The 20,743-nt window shown below is 42.9% G+C and overlaps 1 protein-coding gene across 1 annotated transcript in view; it reads right to left on the bottom strand.

Moving 5' to 3' along the window:
* Window positions 1–6,507: 6,507 nt before the first annotated feature.
* Window positions 6,508–20,743, bottom strand: part of LOC143474812 (membrane-spanning 4-domains subfamily A member 4A-like) — a 29,076-nt gene continuing 14,840 nt past the window's right edge. Inside the window, exons 5-7 of the mRNA XM_076972425.1 lie at window positions 8,546–8,704; window positions 7,564–7,686; window positions 6,508–7,467 (exon numbers count right to left, since the gene is read on the bottom strand). Of these exons, the coding sequence (XP_076828540.1) occupies window positions 7,432–7,467; window positions 7,564–7,686; window positions 8,546–8,704 (318 nt within the window). The 3' untranslated portion in view covers window positions 6,508–7,431. The remainder of the gene's footprint in view (window positions 7,468–7,563; window positions 7,687–8,545; window positions 8,705–20,743) is intronic.

Genomic DNA, 20,743 nt, shown 5'->3' with positions numbered 1-20,743 from the left:
AGCATGATCAGTTTCTGCCACCCCATGTGGGGCCTGTTGGGTCACCTTTATCAATCCAGACCATGTAGTGAACTGTGTGGTGTCAGGCATTGGCATTGCTGGAGTTGTTACAAAGAGAACACAAAATGTTCTCCGCTTTAACTCATCTGAATTCTCTCTGCCATCAAAGACGGGAACTTGATGCCACTGGTCATGTGGTCCACGGAGGAATAAAGATATGAGTTCAGTATGTATGACTCCAGGTCTGCCGTGAGGACCTAGCTGTGATCAAATGAGTGTGGGTCAGATATGCTGGGTGAGATGCTCCTCATGAACCTGAGACAGGGAAGACACATGAAACTTAACTGATGAGCCAATGAGGTGGGCCACGTAATGAGGTAGAGTCTGGAGAGACAAGCATTCAGCTTGGCCTTGAAGGCCCAAGTACTGAGAAACAGCTTGAAGGATGATTGTTCGTTCTGCTTCATCATCTAATATTGCATGGGTCTTCAGCATTCTGCCTTCATTCTTCAGAATGATTGGCACAACCTTCAGAGATACCCTTCCTCTCTGCTTGGTCTGACAGTGAGTAGCTTAATCCACCGGGATGAAGAGGTTATGCCATGAAGCATCGTGAGATGGATTTCCTGGCACTCATGGCCAGTGGCGGACTTAGCAATTTGGGGGCTCAAGGCGAAATTAGCTAGGGGGCCCATCAACATTAATATGCGAGAAATAAGTTAGCTAGTCAGGGGGCCCCTACAGTGGGCTGCAGTGGGAGGGGCCCAAGGCAGTTGCCTAGCCACGCCTCTATGCAAAGACCGCCTCTGCTCATGGCACGCCTTCTTCAGATTGCATGACTCTGAATCATGACTTATGCAACCACATTTGTGGCATCTTTTTTCCCTTAGTGATCCAGTGTACTGTACATGCTTGCTGGGACAGGAAGTGATCTTTGGGCAGTGTGAATGATAGTGCTCAATACTTTTACAGAACCAAGAAGTTTTGTCCTTCTCTGCATGGTACTTAACTAAGGAAGTTCAGTGGCCTGTAGACTACTGTTGTTTGCTTTTTCTGACTCATGGTGGATTGTTATAGCTTGGATGCTGTTTTTGACTGCCGGTCCTTCTGTTCTGGGTGAACAGCTTGTCCCTCTTGGGCTTGACCTTGTTAGGCTGATAACGGTGCACCATTCTGGACTGCAGACTATTGGTTAGGAGGCAGCTTTGCATCTGCAGATGCTCCATGAAGTAGTTCCGTAAGTACTTTGGGAGCTTACCACTGGGGACTTCCTGTCATGTGAGCATCCCCACAAGGATGTTTATCCTTGAAAGCAAACCTCTGAAAGGCTTTGGTGTCACCAGCCTTCAGATCTGGGGGATTTATGATAGCAGCAATTTCAATCTGTGCTAGCTGGTAAGGTGGACCACGTTGTTGTTGTAAGGCTTGCATTAAAGCCATATACAGCTGAGGGTAACGCTGACATGATTGCGCTTGGTGAGCTTCTCCAAGTACATAAATAGTACATAAGTACTCTATATTTGTAACATTCAGAGAGTTCAGGATGTGGATTCAACAGATAGTCAAAGGCCATCTTCCAGGTGCTGTCTCAAATTATGGCTGCTGCTCTCTGTTCTGCCATAAAGTCGGGTCACAGTGGGAGAAGAAATCCGGCTCGATTAACCAGTTATATACTGAGGATTGAATTAGACGTAGCCTTTGTATGGTTTCCTCATCCACTGAGAACTCCAATTATAGATTACAAAATGTACATTCAACTGACCTCTTCACAAACACATGCAGAACTTCATGCATTTAGTTAGAGGAACGTTCTGCTCTGGTTACTGCTCTTCGCCATAAGCGAAGGCCCCCCCTTAACAGCTGTCCTACGCCTGCCTGATAGTGACTCCTAAAGGTGCATGAATCAAACACTCCTAGGGTGGGAAGTCTCTACAGTAACAAAATAAGACTGAATGCTAGCTGCAATGGGAACTGCAATGTCTCCGACCGCAAGACCCTCCAGCGTATAGTGAGGACAGCTGAAAGGATCATTGGTGTCTCTCTCCCCTCTGTCACGGACATTTACACCACCCGCTGCATCCGCAAAAGCAACCAGCATTGTGGACGACTCCTCCCACCCCTTCCACAAACTGTTCTCCCTCCTCCCATTGGGAAGAAGGTACCGCAGCATCCGGTCCAACACGGCCAGACTCTGCAACAGCTTCCTCCCACAAGCCATCAGACTCCTCAACGCCAGACACTAAACTGATGGACTTCTCCTCCATACCTACACACACACTCACCCACACACACCCAACCACTTATCCCTGACAATGTGAAGGCACTTGCACTACACACACTACTTCACTGCGACAGGGACTCCCTTGTATATACAGGACTGTCTCAGAAAATTAGAATATTGTGATAAAGTGCTTTATTTTCCGTAATGCAATTAAAAAAAATGAAATGTCATACATTGTGGATACATTACAAATCAACTGAAATATTGCAAGCCTTTAATTGTTTTAATATAGCTGATTATGGCGTACAGCTTAAGAAAACTCAAAAATCCTATCTCAAAATATTAGAATATCTTGAAAAAGTATCCTAGTAGGCTATTCAACTAATCACTTGAATCGTCTAATTAACTCGATCTTTTTCCCCCAAAAGTGGACTTCATTTGGCTCTCTACTCCAATGCCCCCAAAATACACGAGCACACTTCAAACCTTTTATTTTAAACTAGGGGTGGGCATAGATTTTTTTTTAATCTAGATTAATCTCACTGAAATCTTGAAATTAATCTAGATTAATCTATATTAAAATGGCTCATATGCGTGCTACCCAAGTAATGACAAAGTCAGTTTTTGAGATAGGGTTTCTTAATACAGGGGGTGCATTAGACCAGGGGCTCATCTCCTGTTTCCAAAATGCATCAATGACTGCTTGAGGAAGCTGTTCTACTTTGATACTTGAAGAAAAAAAAAACATGCTCAATAAAATGTATGCTACTCGTGTTCAACGGTTTATTCAGTTAAACATGAATTTGTAAGCCTACATACTGTACATTAAAAGGGATAACATGTTTATTCAGCTAAACATGATATTTGAAATGTAAGCCAACATTTAGTACATTTAACCTCACGGACGTAATTTGGGGGGGACTTTTTCAAAAGCCGGTTTTGGTCCTCTGCAGTTTTAACTGTTAAAAAGAAATATTTAAATAGCGACGAATCTAGCGCTAGGACCATGCAGAAAACGACCGCTCCGAGCTCCGCTCCGGTAACACTTTATGTTCCTAAAAATGAATTTTCCATGAAGCAAACATGGCGACTTCGTGGCTGCATCCATGTAAAAACACGTACGATTTGTAATTCACAGGTTTAAAAACTCGTTCTCGCCCCTACTGTGCAATTTGGTTAGGAATACAGCCGAGCTAAACTATCAAGTTGAAAGTCATCATAGTTTGCTTACCCATTTTGACCCAGTTCCCAAACCAACTTTAAGAATAGATTAACGGCGATAATTTTTATATCGCCCGATAAGAGTATCAAATTAATGAACGCCGTTAACGGCCCACCACTATTTTAAACATATTATTAATTTTAAGCAAGGTTGCCAACTTTTCAAAATCACTAGTGAGATTAGATTTGGGGGCGGGGGGGGGGTGTCAAACGGGAGTGGTGTGTATGTCAAAAGCGAACTAGTAACTCATTGAATCATAGATGTGGATCAGAGGTATATAAACTAGTTTTTTTTAGCGTGAGAAATCGGATGTGTGGCGTGTGAAGACAGTCAAATGCGTGTGTCTCTCGCTCATTGCGTGAGAGTTGGCAAAACTGTTATAAGTTTGTTGTGAGTCTGTTGTTGCTGTCCTTATTTGTTCGTCTGTATATTCACCGGAGATTAACAATTCATTCATTGAATAGCCTACCTATCTTGAGGGGCATGTGTGTACGGAGGGAGGGTGCGGAGGGGGGGGGTCGAACGAACCCTTCGATCCCCCCTGGCTATGGGCCTGATCCTTTTGTTAGGTCATATAGTATATAATATAGCCACACATCAAAGCTGTTTCTAACAGCTGACTGTTTTATACTTGACGCGTCGCCAGCGGCGCGAGGGTTCGCGCGAAAATGACGTAATCGCAGTGGCTCCGCCCGTGCGCGAGGGCCTCACGTCGGTTCGCAAGGTCGTGCACCGCTCGAATTTTGTAACTTCGCGCGCGCCGCGCTTCAGCGCAATGAACAGTCATATTTGTAGGGTTCATACACCTTTACAAGGTGGAATTAAAGCATTTGTACGTCATTTTCAAGGTCCAGTTCAATATTTCCCAGCACGTTAAATTTAATTAAGTTCAATATTTATACATATACTCGAAATTATTCGAAATAATTCGCTTTTTATCACATTATTTAATGGTTGTTTATTTTCAAAACGCCCAATCTTAACGTCTTCACGAGAACTGTTCAGTCAGACAGCTATTTGTTGTGAAACGAAGTAGTTACAATTTCAAGCATTTTCAAGTACTTTAGCCTAAATTCCAGCACTTTTCAAACCTGGAACACAATGCAACTCGTCAGGTAATTTTTTTTCCTTTCTTTTCTGCGCTACAGATTTCTGTTTACTTTAACTATCCACCACTGTATTTCCCGCTGTTGGGCGGGTACCAGCCGGTTACGGTCGCTGGATCAAACCATTTTTCGGTGGGAGGCGGGGGTGTATGCACTTAATGGAAAATATGAAGATAGGTAAAAAAAACATATATATTTGAGCCATTGAGCTTATTATGAGTACATAATTTTATATTAATGAAATTATTTAAAAATTATAGACTTTAAATAAAAAATAAATTGCTGGGCTCTTTGATGGGCCCCCCTGGCCCTGGGAGACCCGGTTGTATACATATACATAAAATATACATATTTTAAGTTGTAGACAACATTTTATTTAAAATGTACTATTGTGACCGCTACAACGTCTAAGGCACCGTCTACAAATTACATTAACACGATTAACACAGATGCAAGTGGTGGTAGTAAAGTGTCACGTATGGCTACGCCCCCTCTCCCCGCTGTCACTCCAACGTCTCTGTTCCCCGTGGTTTTGTTATTCTCTGCCTGTTTATCCCGCCCAGCTCGTTGTCTCTGATTCCTCGTTTGTTACCACGCCCCTGTCATCATTGTTTGCACCTGATCCATGTTGGTGTTCTGTGTATATATAGTCCCTGAGTGTCCCTTGTCCCTTGTCGGTTGTTTTGGATGTTTGGTTGTTCTCTCCCTCGCGCTGTTGCATTCGTGTGCCCCGTTCCCGGTGTTTTACTCTCTGTTGGTTAGTTCTGTGTTCAGTGTTATTTCAGCCTGGTTTTGTTTCGTGTCTGTCTTTATCATGCCCCTGTACCTGTCTCATCTGGATGGCTCTCCCGTTGTGACCCCTGCCTGTGACTTCGACTACGATTATGGAATGCCCTGTAATAAATCTCGCTCTTCTCAGCGTTTGTGTCCGCCTCCCTGTTCTGCCCAGCGCAGATCGTTACATAAAGGCCCCAGAGCACTGCGCACTCTGTTTTTTTTCAATAATTTCAATAGCTTTTCAATGGTCCATCATAAGAGCACTAAACAAGTTGTATTACACAAAGTGCATCTTAAATAACAATCTACAACTTTTATATGGGTAATTCTACCTTGCACCAATTTGTGGTGGTCAGTTTTTGTCTAATTATGCCACTAGCTTTTAAACGGTGCATCATAAGATCATAAAACAAGTTCTTATATATTAAGCGCAATCCTAAGCAACAACCTACAAGTCACATATGGTATTTCTACCTCTTACCTAATGGTGGTGAGTTTTTATCTAATTATTTCAATAGCTTTTTATAATATTCTCATTTTATGAACAGCACCTGTAAATACCCACGTCTGAGATGTAGGTTGTTGATTAGGATGCACTTTGTGTAATACAACTTCCTAGGTGGTCTTCTGATGGACCATTTAAAAGCTATGGAAATAATAAAACAATAAGTGAGTACCACAAATTGGTGCAAGGTACAAATACCCACGTAAGAGTTGTAGGTTGTTGTTTAGGATGCACTTAATATATAACTACTTGTTATTCTTCCCCATGACTGTGTAGCATACAGAACTAGACTGAGAGACCAGTTTTAGTTCATTAGCTATTTAATATTGTCTTCAATATTGAACCTTTTCACAATATTAACATTTTTATTTTCTGAAATATATCAGTCTGTGTGCAATGAATGAGTATAATATACAAGTTTCACCTTTTGAATGGAATTACTGAAATAAATAATATACCAATATCTGTGTAAGGTGGTGGGAGTCAGGGTAGGACACAATTGCGATAAAGAGCTGGCACCTACTTTAATGGAGCTGATCTACGGCCGCAGCACAGCAGTGCCAATATTACACGTTATAGCACTCCCTCTCGTGTATTATTGCTTCATTATGCCATTTGCAAGTTAATGTAGAACAGTCCGTAGCACACTTCCAATGACAGAAAATAAGATCAGTGATTACATTTTCATACTGTTTATTTCTCAGTTTCAAGGAAATTGCTGTGGTTTATTCATTTAACATTAGTGCAGCAATTTTTGTTAGTCTACAAATATCAAAGAATAATATAACAATTTAATAATAGGGTGTGAATAAACTTTTAATAAAAGTGCATTAATATTACAATACTTAATGCTCCATTGTATAGAGTCAGTACCTAGTGTATAGAGTGTACCCAGAACACTCAGTGGCCACTTTATTAGTCACACCTGTTCAACTGCTCATTAATGCACGTTGTTGTGGAATTTTCATGCAGAGAATGTTTATTTAATTTATTTAATACGAATAAGCGCGTATAGCGCACGGAGAACACAAAACACATAAAGACGTGCATCTTTAGACAACGACGAGCACAGGACACTGCGCGAGCGCACATTAAATAGACAAACCACATGAGCCCCGCGTGATTACGAGACGAGCCACAGGTGAGACAGATTTTCACAAGACACAACCACCACCACACAGATCCACAGACGCAGATGACACGTGGACAACGTAAACACACGCCCAAAAGGGAGGGGCCGGGGTCCTCAACGTGACACTCACAGCAATAGAAGATTGGAAAAACATTCCCAGGTCAGATGAGTCTCAGTTTCTACAGCAACATTTGAAAGTTAGGGTCAGAATTTGGCATAGACCGAATGAAAATCTCATAGGAATCTTTCCAGCATCTTCTTAAACCTATGCCACAAATAATTATGGCAGTTCTGGAAGCAAAGGTGAGCAATCCAGTACTAGCAAGGTTTCCTTAATAAAGTGGCCATTAAGTGCACTTTGCAACTGTATATGCTGAATATAAAATCATCACTGCAGATACATATATGCAGTATAAGTAAATGAAGACATTACACAGAATTTTAAACAGCTTGCAACTCTGTGTTCTGTCATTGAGCTTGTGGTGCGTTCACAGCAATGACAGGCTGAAAGAAGGAACATACGGTACAATTAGGAATCTTCACCACTGATCTTAAACTGCTGTGAAGTCTGGAATAGCAGACTTTTAGTGGGGTTCTTACCACGTTGGTCTGCGGAGAGCAGCACTGAATAACTTTACAGCAGAACGCAGCCAAGGTGGCTGAGAGAGCAATTTGAACCACATGAACCAGCATATCCACTCCCATGATATGTCTATACAGGTCCTGTGAGAAAACAGAGTTAATTGAAGAAATGTATCTGATTTATGTTTCAGGTATGTAATTATATGCCTTAGTCTACTTCCACCTAACCTTCCTTTTGTCATTGAAATTTTGAACCTTAGTGGTGAGCAAGAATAGTCAGAAGTACTCAAATCAACAACTGTCATTTTAGTTTTCTTAAAATCTCGTCTCATCTTGTGAGCTGAGTGTATCGTCACACCCCTAGTCAGAAGCATTAGGGTAAGCTATCAAAGTAAAATAAAGTTTATTAAAGATGGATAGATGCAGAGATCTCTGTAACATAAGCTAAAAGCATCTGTGAGAGAGAACTAGTCCCCTTCTGTACTCATAATTATCTACTGCTGGTTACATAATGGTTTAGTGGCAGAATTATGAACGTCAGGTCTCATTGGTGCCCGGTGAGGTTGGTGCTATCCCTCCCTCCATGGGGTCAGGTCAAGGCTCCTCTGCCCCTCCATCATTCAGGGGGTTAATTACATCGATACAGAGGGAGCACAGAATGTTCTTACCTACAAACAGGCTACAGCTATGAATGTCTGCTTATTTTCACACAAACGGTGCTCACATACATAGATTAACATAAGGGTGAGAGAGAAAACATCATGAACGTTAATCAAAGCTTTATATTCTTACAAAGTACATTTTCCAGGTTTGAAAAGTGCTGGAATTTTGACAAAATTACTTGAAAATCAAATTGTAACTGTATTTCGTTTCTCAACAAATAGCTATGCGGCTGTAAGGCTCTGCATTTCTACACATCAAAGTATTTTATTGATCTATAGCTAAAACAGTAAAGCACTGACTGTAAATACAAATAAAATGCTCCAATGGTCTACATTACCATGATTCTTTGACACGTGGTTATTTCTGAACTGTCATTGTGAAAGTGGACCCAGCAGAAAGAATAGATGTGATTTATTGTCAGAAGCCTTGAACTGTCAATAAAGAATATCACTGACATGACACACATCACAATCTGCACTCCCAAACAGGCCTTCAGCTGTTAGGAAACAAAAACAGCCATTTAATACATTTAACACATTTAACATTTAATACATTGTTACGAAATAACATGTGAATGCATTCTAAATAGTGACATATACAGTGGGATGCGAAAGTTTGGGCACCCTTGTTAATTTTCCTGATTTACCTTTATAAATCATTGAATGTTTGGATTAAAAAAATCAGTAAGTAAATTGCTGTAATCAATTTCACAGTATGCATACTGTACATTTAATCACAGTACTTACAGTACTTACTGTAGTTTTTATCACAGTAATAGGGTGCTGTATTTTCTATTACAGTAATTATTAAACTACTGTGTGACGCGGGAGGCGGCAGACGGACGAGACACGGAATCCGCTGGTTCAGACACGGTCACTTTAATTCTGACACAGGTATTGCGCAATAGCGCACGAGCAACACAAAACAAGCATCCACAACGTGCAGACTTAGACAACGACGAGCACAGGACACTGCGCGAGCGCACATTAAATAGACAGACCACATTAGCCCCACGTGATTACGAGACGATTCACAGGTGAGACACATTATTCACACGACATAACCCCAACCACGGAGTTCCACTGACGCAGACAAAGCACGTGGACAACGTATACACACGCCCAAAAGGGAGGGGCCGGGGTCCTCAACGTGACATACTGTAAGAGCTTTACAGCTTAAAATTACTGTATTCATTTTAATATAGTAAATTAATTACTGTAAAAAGGATTATATACTGTAAAATAAAGACGACATTGTTGTCCCACAAAATTCAATTTATTGTATTGCTTTGAATATTTTAAAACATTTTAGAACATTTGAACATTTTAATACAAGGTGCACTATTAAATGTGGAACTGTATAAAAGCACAAAAAGCTTTAGAAATAAAAACATTTAAATTCCTCCTTTTTGGGCTGGGAATCCTGGATTAACCTGTAAGCGAGTTAAAGCAACGGAGCTCAGAAAACACAATATTACATTAAAAATGTGCAGATTCAAAGTCTTCCGTACTTGGTACTCACGGCTAGCAAAAAACAAGTGATGAGCTTCACTAAATGCAGCTAGCTGGCACACCAACACACACACAACACTAACGTTTATGCAGTAACGTTATGTAACCCACATAAACTGGGGATGACCCTTTAAGAAATAGAGGTTGGGGAAGCTAGGTGGTCAACCTAGCCAATAGGAAGTTTCGGTTCCAGTGTGTTGTAAACCAATCCGAATGCAGACTGCCGTGGTAAGTTCCGCCCTTCTTCCTCGCGTCTGCAGGAATGTGGGTGAGCGGGAGAGAGAGCGGTCCGCCATGAGACTGTTAGCCAGTGCAGCGCGAGAGTCTGTGTATTAAAACGGTTATAATACTGGATACAAACTTGAAGCAAACCCTTTTTCAGAAAGAATTGCCGGTTATCATCCGACTTCTAAGCTGGAAGTTGTGAAGTGAGGAAAAAAGACTGAACTTCAGTTTCTCTACCGAGCACTGTTAGAGCTACCTAGTTAGCCTCGTTAGCTCTTATTGGTTATTGGCTCCTGGAAATTCGTCTCGTTCTCCGTTCAGCTGAAGTGTCCGGCCTGAGATCCGCCATATTGTTGTCCCAAACGTGTGGCATTGAGATCGGTCAGGTTTTTTTTTTATGCTGGATTATTCTTGAGGTGGATTCCTCCTGTGACTCTGATGGCGAGCCTTCCCACCTGGACTTAGAAAGAACTGGATTCCTTCTTTTCCATTGGAGTCCTGCTGCACCCTGCGGTGTGGTAGGCCTGTATCACTCACATCTTCACCCACAGTTGGTTATGCGTATGACCACTGACTGACATTTTCATCCTTATTGTCTCACCCTATAATTTCGGACATTACCTTTTGGACTAGTGTTTATTTGGGACGTTATAACAACTGCTGGGTAGGAAATTCTCCTCATGTGAATGGTGCTGAGTTGAGACTGAGTTGAAATTGAATCTGTTGTCTATTACATTTGGAATTCAGATTACCAGGGTGCACCCAAAGGATTTAAAACTGAGAACTAGCACTTGGCCAAGTATTATTATTATCAATTGTATTTTATTGTGTACTTTTATTTTCATGATTGTGTGCCTTGTACAATTGTTGTTAGTTTTATGATTTATGTCACTAAAGCCAGTTCTGTAAATTTATCTAACTGTCTTTGTGTGTCATTTAAACACCCCACTATGCTCCGATAGCCGAACCTATTGGCCATTCATTAAAATATATATATATATAAAACCCTTCTCATCTGTGTTACAGAGGAAGCTTTGGCGAGCGTGTGTGTGTGTGTGTTTAAGTGTCAGACATCTTACACCTGTTAGGACATGCCAGGTACTTTTTCTAAGAAAGAAAAATGGAAGTAGTACTCCAGGAGTCTGTCCAAATTCCCCATTCTGTGGTTGTTAGTGGTTTAACAGGGTCAGAGGTAGATGAGGAAGTGTCCACCTTTCTCCAGAAGTATGGTTCCATTAATCGTCATATTCGCTTAGATGATCCTAAGTCAGATTACCATAAAAACATAATTATTGAGTTTGCACATGAAACTGCCATGCAGACATTGGAACCATTGTTGCCTCTTCAGCTTCCGAGTATGACCCAAGCAGGCATTGTGTATGAGTTAAAGGCTTTAGGAAGTGTCTACAGTGTAGATGCCAGAAGCAAAGCTACTAAGATGTACATGGAACAGCTCTCTGAAATAGCCAGGCTGAGTGGCAATTCATTAGGGGAGATGTTGAAGGAGGAACTCAAAAATCTGGTTTCATCTGCAGAAAGTGTTTTTGCCCAATCACCTCAGACTGACCTAGAATCCTCAGCTCCACAGAGTCCAACCCCACAAAAAGACTCAATCAGCCAAAGAGATGTCCTATCTTGTGAAAACCCTCAACCAGTGATACTTACCGAATCCACAACTATGTCACCAGCAAATGATCTAAGTAAGCCCCCTACCCCTTCCATTTTCAGTAAAAACCTGATTGATCTCAACCCTCCACAGGCTTTCTCGGCCTCATCTGAATCCACTGCTATGCCCCTAATCGATGTCAACCCACCTGTAGTTCAGCGAGTGGTGGTTGAGCATGTGGTGCGCAGCAATGATAACTCACCCCAGGTTGCTTCACCCAGTAGACTCAAGAGCTTTTTCAGGTAAGAGTCCACGTCCAAGCCATGAAGCTGATTACGATACATGGCGTGCAAGTGTTGAAATTCTTATCAGAGATCCATCTGTGTCGGACTTGCATTGCACACATCGTATATTGGACAGTCTTCTCCTGCTTCTGAAATGATCAAACATTTGAGCCCACAGTCTAGTCCCTCCACTTATCTCGAGTTGCTTGACTCCGCGTACGGAACAGTTGAAGATGGTGACGAGCTTTACGCTAGGTTCATGAGCACATTCCAGAATGATGGAGAGTTACCTTCTGTTTTCCTGCAGAGACTGCACACTGCTTTAAGCAAAGCAATGAGACGTGGGGGTGTGTCCGCTATTGAGTTTGACCAACAGCTTTTAAAGCAGTTCTGTAGAGGCTGTTGGGAAAATGCTTTAATAGTCGACCTTCAGTTAGAACAGAAGAAAGAAAGACCACCTACCTTTGCAGAATTGCTGCTCCTTCTTAGGACAGAAGAAGATAAACAGGCTGCAAAAATGACTCGCATGCGACAGCATTTTAGCCATGCTAAGTCTGGCCATAACCCCAGCAAGCAGCGTACCATGTCACAAGTGCATATCGCACATGACACAAATGATTTGATAAATAAAACTGATCTTGAGATGCTCAAGCAACAAATTACTGACCTCAGCATTCAGGTTAAGAGCATTGTGTCAGAAGGCCAGAAGCCAAAACAACCTAAGCAACAAAAAGCAAGGTCAGTTCCTCCAAGAGTCACACATGAAGCCCATGTGGTGAAACCAAAAACAGCCCATCAGCATCCCTCCACATTTAGAGCAAAGGGCAGATCACGTCCCTGGTACTGTTTTCAATGTGGAGAGGATGGCCATGTTGTTTCGGTTTGTGATAAAGCGCCAAATCCTTCCCTTGTAGCAGCTAAGAAAAAACAGCTGAAAGAAAAGCAGGCTGCTTGGGAGGTCTCTGGTGCTTCTCAGAGTGAGACACATTTAAACTAGTGTCTGCCCCCATAGAGGGACATATGGGAGCAAAGTTACAAAACTCCAGTCCCAAAACCATGAAATCTGTTGTAAAGAGTGTTGAGGTAGAAGGGTCAAAATTGCCACATGGCCTTGTGGGAACTAAAACCACAGCTCAAGTAGGGCTGAACGATTAATTGCATTTGCGATAATTTCGCGATTTTTTAAAACGCGATTGTCTAATCGCACAGGCTGCGATTTAAACTGGTCACGTGACTTGGGAGCGAGCCGAGCCGAGGACGAACGGAGCAAACCCGAGCAGGAGGCAGGGAGGTGGAGAAGTGAAGTTAACACAGCGCACTTTAACTTGCTGCACAATGGCTTTAGGCTCGACAGAAGCTGACACAACTGAAAGTCTAATACCAAAGAGGGGCAGCACATAAGTTGTGTGAAATTACTTTGGCTTTTAAAAAGATGCTGCTCAACGTCAGGTACCCTGCAAAACATGCCTTGCTACTGTTGCTACGGCGCGAGGTAACACTACAAACCTTCAGCATTAAAAAAACACCACAAAGCCTCGTATGATATTTGTAAGGCTAAAATGCCAACGACCAGTACTGCATCTTCAAATACGCCAAAGTGTTTCTCTGCGCTTATACAGCTTTAGTGTGCGGTGAGCAGCGAAATACTGTAAAATCACGCATATAGGCGCAATAAGATTTAAAGCACGGATGAATCGCGAAAGCGCGGATAGCTTGACCGCGGTCCAGCAGACAGGGTTCACTGACCGAACCGTTTGAAAGTGTAACTCCTTATGGATGTAATTCGAAGCGGCACGCTGAAATAACTCGGGCAGTAACGGAGTTCATAGTGAAAGACATGATGCCCGTTAATATAGTGAACAAGCCCGGCTTCATGGCTTTGTTAAACACACTGGATATGTGCTACCAAACGCCCTCACGCACATATTTTAGCCAAGTTGCTATACCTGCAGGGCTGCCAACTCTCACGCATTGAGCGTCTTAGACTAAAAAATTTGTAGTTCGCTCTGGCTCCAACCACAGGCGATCGATCGATCACGATATAATAATAATACTTAAATTTTGTCCATTTTACACCCAGTGGCGGACTTAGCAATTTGGAGGCTCAAGGCGAATTTAGCTAGGGGGCCCATCAACATTAATATGCGAGAAATAAGTTCAGGTTCACACTACAAGATTTTAGGCTGGTTTTTCAGTCGCCGCCTGTTTTTGTAGATCGCCGACAGAAACTGTGGTCGGACGCAAATCGGGGATCACTCGGCGCTCGCTCAGTCGTGTAGTGTGAACTGCTGAAAGACGCTCGCCGAGCCGTCGCCGAGTGGCCGCCAACTCATCGCAGACGACCGGCAGATATCTAGCATGTTTAATATCTAGCATGTTTCATATCTAGCCCAGTCGGCGACTGTGAGTCAACAGCAGCGTCTAGCTTCATACAAATTTACTACAAGACTGTGTTTAAGTTATTGTGACAGCACTGGAGAAATAGTGTGATTGACTATATCTATGTTCACTGCAACGGAGAGATGAAATAATTCTGGCAATTTGGGACTATGGAGTGGTTAAACGGTAAAAAAATTAAATAATAATAACGAAAATGTGGAGTACATGTACGTTGTTTTTATTTTCTTCGTGGTGTTGCTGGTTCTCGCGAGTGTTTCATTTTCGTGTTCTCGTGTTTTTGGACGGCAGCCAGATGAGTCGGCGATTCCTCAGTCGTTTAATTCGTGAGCCCGCGTCACCGATCAGTCATGTAGTGTGAAAGCCACAACAACTGAAAGACTTGCGATTACAGCACAACCAGTCGTATAGTGCGAACGGCACAAGAACCTGATGACTGAAAAGTCGTGTAGTGTGAACCTGGCTTTAGCTAGACAAGGGGGCCCTACAGTGGGAGGGGCCCAAGGCAATTGCCTAGCAACGCCTCTATGCAAAGACCGCCTCTGTTTACACCCCCCCCCGCAACCCTGTATCTGAGCTGTATAAAAAATGCCGAAACAGAGTTTCCTGAAGTGGAACAATGGGAAAAAATCGTGATTTTAAATCGCAATCGCAATTTATAGATAAAAAATTGCAATTAGATTATTTTCCAAAATCGTTCAGCCCTAAGCTCAAGTATCCATTGCAGGGAAAGACACAAACTGTCTTCTGGACACAGGTTCACAAGTCACAACTGTACCTCAGTCCTTTTATGAAGAACACCTTTCTGATCTGACCATTCATTCCTTGAATGATTTGCTTGAAGTGGAGAGTGCTAATGGCCAGTTTGTTCCCTATTTAGGATATATTGAGCTTACCATCACCTTTCCCAAAGAGTTTGTTGGCTCTGATATTGAAATTAACACTCTGGCCTTGATCATTCCTCACCTCCGCTCTGCAGCCCACAAACAGATGCTTATAGGCACAAACACACTTGACGTTCTTTATGCTGACTATCAGAAACTTTCATCTTTTCGGCCTTTGCTGAATGGATATCAGGCCGTTCTGAAAATACTTGAGATACGACAAAAGGAGCTTAACCACAGCAGCCTTGGTTGTGCAAAATTAACTGGCAAGCTGCCTCAAGTTATTCCTGCAAGACAGACCGCTGTTGTTGAAGCCTTTGTCCATGTTGATCGTTTCAACATGCAAAGAGACGTCATTCTTGAGCAACCATCAGCTTCTTCTTTACCTAATGGTTTACTGGTTTCAGCAATTGCAGTAACTGTACCGAGCAAGCGCTCATGTCATCTTCCTGTCGTACTAAGAAATGACACCACTCATGACATTGTCGTTCCCCCCAAAACTATTGTGGCAGATGTTAATGCTATAGTACAAGTGCTACACAGACAACATGCTGCCAGTGAACCAGACTGTTCCCAGTCTCCAGCAAAGTCTTCCCAAGAGCTGAGCTTTGATTTTGGAGACTCACCTTTATCCACTGAATGGAAAGAGCGAATAACAAAGATGTTAAACACCATGCCAAGCGTTTTCTCTCAGAATGACCTGGATTTTGGCCATACTGATAAGGTGAAACACAGAATCAAGCTCAGTGATGAGACGCCTTTTAAGCAAAGAGCCCGTCCAATACACCCCAACGATGTGGATGCTGTGAGACAACATTTACAGGAACTCCTAGATTCTGGAGTCATACGGGAGTCTGAGTCCCCATTCGCTTCCCCAATCGTTGTGGTTCGCAAAAAGAATGGTTCTGTTCGTCTGTGTGTGGATTACAGAAAGCTGAACCTACAGACCATTAAGGACGCCTACGCTCTTCCAAAACTGGAAGATGCTTTCACTGCACTCGCTGGTTCTAAGTGGTTCTCCGTCCTAGACCTCAAATCAGGTTACTATCAGGTCGAAATGGAAGAAGCGGACAAGCATAAGACCGCATTTGTGTGTCCAGTTGGATTTTGGGAATTTAACAGGATGCCCCAAGGAATAACAAATGCGCCTTCAACCTTCCAAAGACTGATGGAAAAGTGTGTTGGTGATATGAACCTAAAAGAAGTTTTAGTGTTCATTGACGACCTGATTATTTTCTCCTCATCACTGGAAGAACATGAACAGCGCCTGCAGCGTGTCCTTGAACGACTCATGACATATGGTTTGCAACTGGCACCAGAAAAGTGCAAATTCTTTCAAACGTCAGTAAAATACCTTGGCCACATTGTTTCTGAGAGAGGTGTTGAAACCGACCCCGAGAAAGTTCAGGCCTTAAAGACCTGGCCGATCCCCACAAACCTCAAGGAGCTTCAATCCTTTTTGGGATTTGCTGGATACTACAGACGATTCATTCAGGGGTACTCCACTATTGTAAAGCCACTTAATGCACTAACTTCCGGTTATCCACCAATCAGAAAATTGAACAAGAGACAGAAGATAAATACAAGCTCAGAGTATCGCAACCCAAAGGAGTCCTTTGGTCAGCGGTGGACATCCCAATGTCAGGAAGCTTTTGATGACATCATAAGAGAGCTAACGTCAGCTCCAGTCTTGGGATATGCAGACCCCCAGCTTCCGTATGTCCTACATACTGATGCCAGCACTGTTGGCCTTGGGGCTGCATTATATCAGGTTCAAAATGGTCAATCTCGCGTCATAGCCTTTGCAAGTCGAGGTCTTTCAAAGAGCGAGAGAAAGTACCCAGCTCACAAGCTTGAATTCTTGGCCCTTAAATGGGCAGTCACAGAGAAATTTTCTGATTACCTTTATGGTACAGACTTCACAGTAGTGACAGACAGCAACCCACTTACCTATATTTTAACATCCGCAAAGCTTGATGCGACAGGGTACAGGTGGTTGTCTAGTCTTTCTACTTACTCATTCAGTCTTCGGTACAGGGCGGGAAAGCAAAATTTAGATGCCGACGCACTCTCTCACCGACCTCATGATCCACCAAAGGATGACTATGCATCCAAGAAAGAAAGCGAGAGAATCCGGCAGTTCACACTGTACCATCTGAGTGATCCTCATAGTCCAGAAACTGTTCCCCAGGAGGTGATTAAGGCTATTTGTGAACGTCATATGGTCACTTCATCTGTAGCTGATGATCAAGCCACCGCTCCTGGGTTGACATTAGTTGAATCACTGACTCACCAGTCCACAGCCATTCCCGACTGCTTCCAGCAGGAGCAAGTGGATGGGTCCCCCCTTGTCCATTCATTTTCAGAAGAAGAGTTGAGGCAACAACAAACATCAGATCCTACTATCAATGCAGTCATTGTACTTTTGGAGACTGGTGAAACTCCATGTCCCAGCCTCAGGTTGGAGTTACCCGAACTACCTTTGTTACTCAGAGAGTTATCTCGGTTGGAGATGCAGAATGGAGTGCTCTATCGTAAGCGACAGGATGGTCCAAACATCTCATATCAGCTTGTGCTTCCTGAGGAGCTAAGAGTTACAGCACTTAGGAGTCTTCATCATGATATGGGCCACCTTGGAGTCGAACGAACAGTAAATTTGGCAAGAGCCAGATTTTACTGGCCGAAAATGTATATGACCATAGAGAAAATGGTAAAAGCCTGTGAGCGATGTATTCGCCGAAAAACACATCCAGAGAAAGCCGCTCCACTAATGAACATTAAAACATGCCGACCTCTTGAACTTGTGTGCATTGACTTTTTGTCAATAGAGCCAGATCGCTCAAATACAAAAGATGTTCTTGTAATAACAGATCATTTCACAAAATATGCAGTAGCTATACCAACTCCAAACCAACGAGCACAGACCGTAGCGAAGTGCCTCTGGGAAAACCATTATGGTCCATTATGGTTTTCCTGAAAAACTCCTTAGTGATCAGGGTGCTGATTTTGAATCAAAAACCATAAAAGAACTCTGTGAACTTATTGGCATGAGGAAAGTGCGCACAACCCCTTACCATCCCAGGGGAAATCCGGTTGAACGCTTCAATCGCACTCTTCTTCAGATGCTTGGAACACTTGACAAGTCAGATAAACTCCGCTGGAAAGACTTTGTCAAACCTCTGGTACATGCTTATAATTGTACAAAGAGTGACGTGACTGGATTCTCCCCGTACAAATTAATGTTTGGGAGACAACCCAGACTGCCCATTGACTTGATCTTCAAAGTGCCCACAAATGCTAGTAAGCAGACTCATTCCCAGTATGTTGGCAATTTAAAATCTCGGTTGGAAGAAAGTTACCGTATTGCCACTAGTAATGCAGCAAAGAATGCAAGTCGCAATAAAGCCAGATTTGACCGACGAGTGGTTGAATCAACCTTGCAGACAGGAGACAGAGTTCTCGTAAGAAATGTGAAGCTGCGTGGAAAACATAAGTTGGCAGACAAGTGGGAAGAGGATGTTTATATTGTCCTCAAGCAAGCTGGAGAAATGCCAGTTTACACAGTAAAACCTGAAAGTAAAGATGGACCAGTGCGGACTCTGCACAGAGACTTGCTTCTGCCATGTGGATTCCTGTCAGTAGCAGCAGAACCTGAAACAGTCAAGCCTCATCCGAACAAGAGACCCAGAACAAGACAATGTCCAGCTGTTGAGAGTAAAGAGGAGATCATCTCGGATTCGGATGATGTACTTGATTGGACATTTTTCCCTCGTATTACATCAAAACCTGGTTCATATGTTGTAGTGCCTGAAACTCACAGGTCGAGTGAGCCTCCTTGTGCAGTCCGGAAATCAGCAGAAACAGAGGAGTCTGTAGTTTCCCTCTCACCTGATACTCCAGCAACTCAGCCCCTTGTAGGAGATGGAAGTACTGGAGATATTCATGGTACATCAAGTGTCAACTTACCTGAAAGTGTCATCTTACCTGAAAGTGTCAACTTACCTGAACATGACAACTCACCTGAACAAGACAGATTATCCGAAGAAGACGTTTTACCTGAACTGAACTCAGTGAACAGATCCCCCAGTGTTTGGATTTGCAGCAGTCTGAGGAAACTCCTCCAGATACTGAGATGAGCTCAGATGCAGCATGTGATTATGGGTGTTGTAATGCAAATGCACCTGTTACTGCCCAACCTGAACCCTTAAAGTTTCAGATTGATGGACTTCAAGATGCTGAAACATCTCTTCGTCGCTCTCAAAGAGTGCACACAAAGCCTAAGGGATTAGAATATGTAAAACTAGGAAATCCGCTGATAATGGTGGTGAATTCTCTTTTCCAGGGTCTTAGTGAGGCACTGACTAGCTCCCTAAATGGTTTTGAGGATGTATCCTATAATTCTGTCAAGCATGTCTAAGCCATGTGACTCAGTGTCACATTACAAATGTCCAGGGACGGACATACCTTTCAGAGGGGAGGGTGTAACCCACATAAACTGGGGATGCCCCTTTAAGAAATAGAGGTTGGGGAAGCTAGGTGGTCAACCTAGCCAATAGGAAGTTTCGGTTCCAGTGTGTTGTAAACCAATCCGAATGCAGACTGCCGTGGTAAGTTCCGCTCTTCTTCCTCACGTCTGCAGGAATGTGGGTGAGCGAGAGAGAGAGCGGTCCGCCATGAGACTGTTAGCCAGTGCAGCGCGAGAGTCTGTGTATTAAAACGGTTATAATACTGGATACAAACTTGAAACAAACCCTTTTTCAGAAAGAATTGCCGGTTATCATCCGACTTCTAAGCTGGAAGTTGTGAAGTGAGGAAAAAAGACTGAACTTCAGTTTCTCTACCGAGCACTGTTAGAGCTACCTAGTTAGCCTCGTTAGCTCTTATTGGTTATTGGCTCCTGGAAGTTCGTCTCGTTCTCCGTTCAGCTGAAGTGTCCGGCCTGAGATCCGCCATATTGTTGTCCCAAACGTGTGGCATTGAGATCGGTCAGGTTTTTTTTTTATGCTGGATTATTCTTGAGGTGGATTCCTCCTGTGACTCTGATGGCGAGCCTTCCCACCTGGACTTAGAAAGAACTGGATTCCTTCTTTTCCATTGGAGTCCTGCTGCACCCTGCGGTGTGGTAGGCCTGTATCACTCACATCTTCACCCACAGTTGGTTATGCGTATGACCACTGACTGACATTTTCATCCTTATTGTCTCACCCTATAATTTCGGACATTACCTTTTGGACTAGTGTTTATTTGGGACGTTATAACAACTGCTGGGTAGGAAATTCTCCTCATGTGAATGGTGCTGAGTTGAGACTGAGTTGAAATTGAATCTGTTGTCTATTACATTTGGAATTCAGATTACCAGGGTGCACCCAAAGGATTTAAAACTGAGAACTAGCACTTGGCCAAGTATTATTATTATCAATTGTATTTTATTGTGTACTTTTATTTTCATGATTGTGTGCCTTGTACAATTGTTGTTAGTAGGGATGCACCAAAAATTCGGCCACCGAAAATTTTCGGCCGAAATGGCTTAAATTTGCATTTTCGGTTTTCGGCCGAAATACTTTCATCACCGAAACAACACGGCCGAAACAATGTGCTGTGATGACGCAAGCAAAAATCGCCACCTGC

This window comes from Brachyhypopomus gauderio, chromosome 14, assembly GCF_052324685.1.
Source record: "Brachyhypopomus gauderio isolate BG-103 chromosome 14, BGAUD_0.2, whole genome shotgun sequence".
Taxonomy (NCBI): Eukaryota; Metazoa; Chordata; class Actinopteri; order Gymnotiformes; family Hypopomidae; genus Brachyhypopomus; species Brachyhypopomus gauderio.
This window is presented reverse-complemented; position numbering and strand designations above follow the sequence as displayed.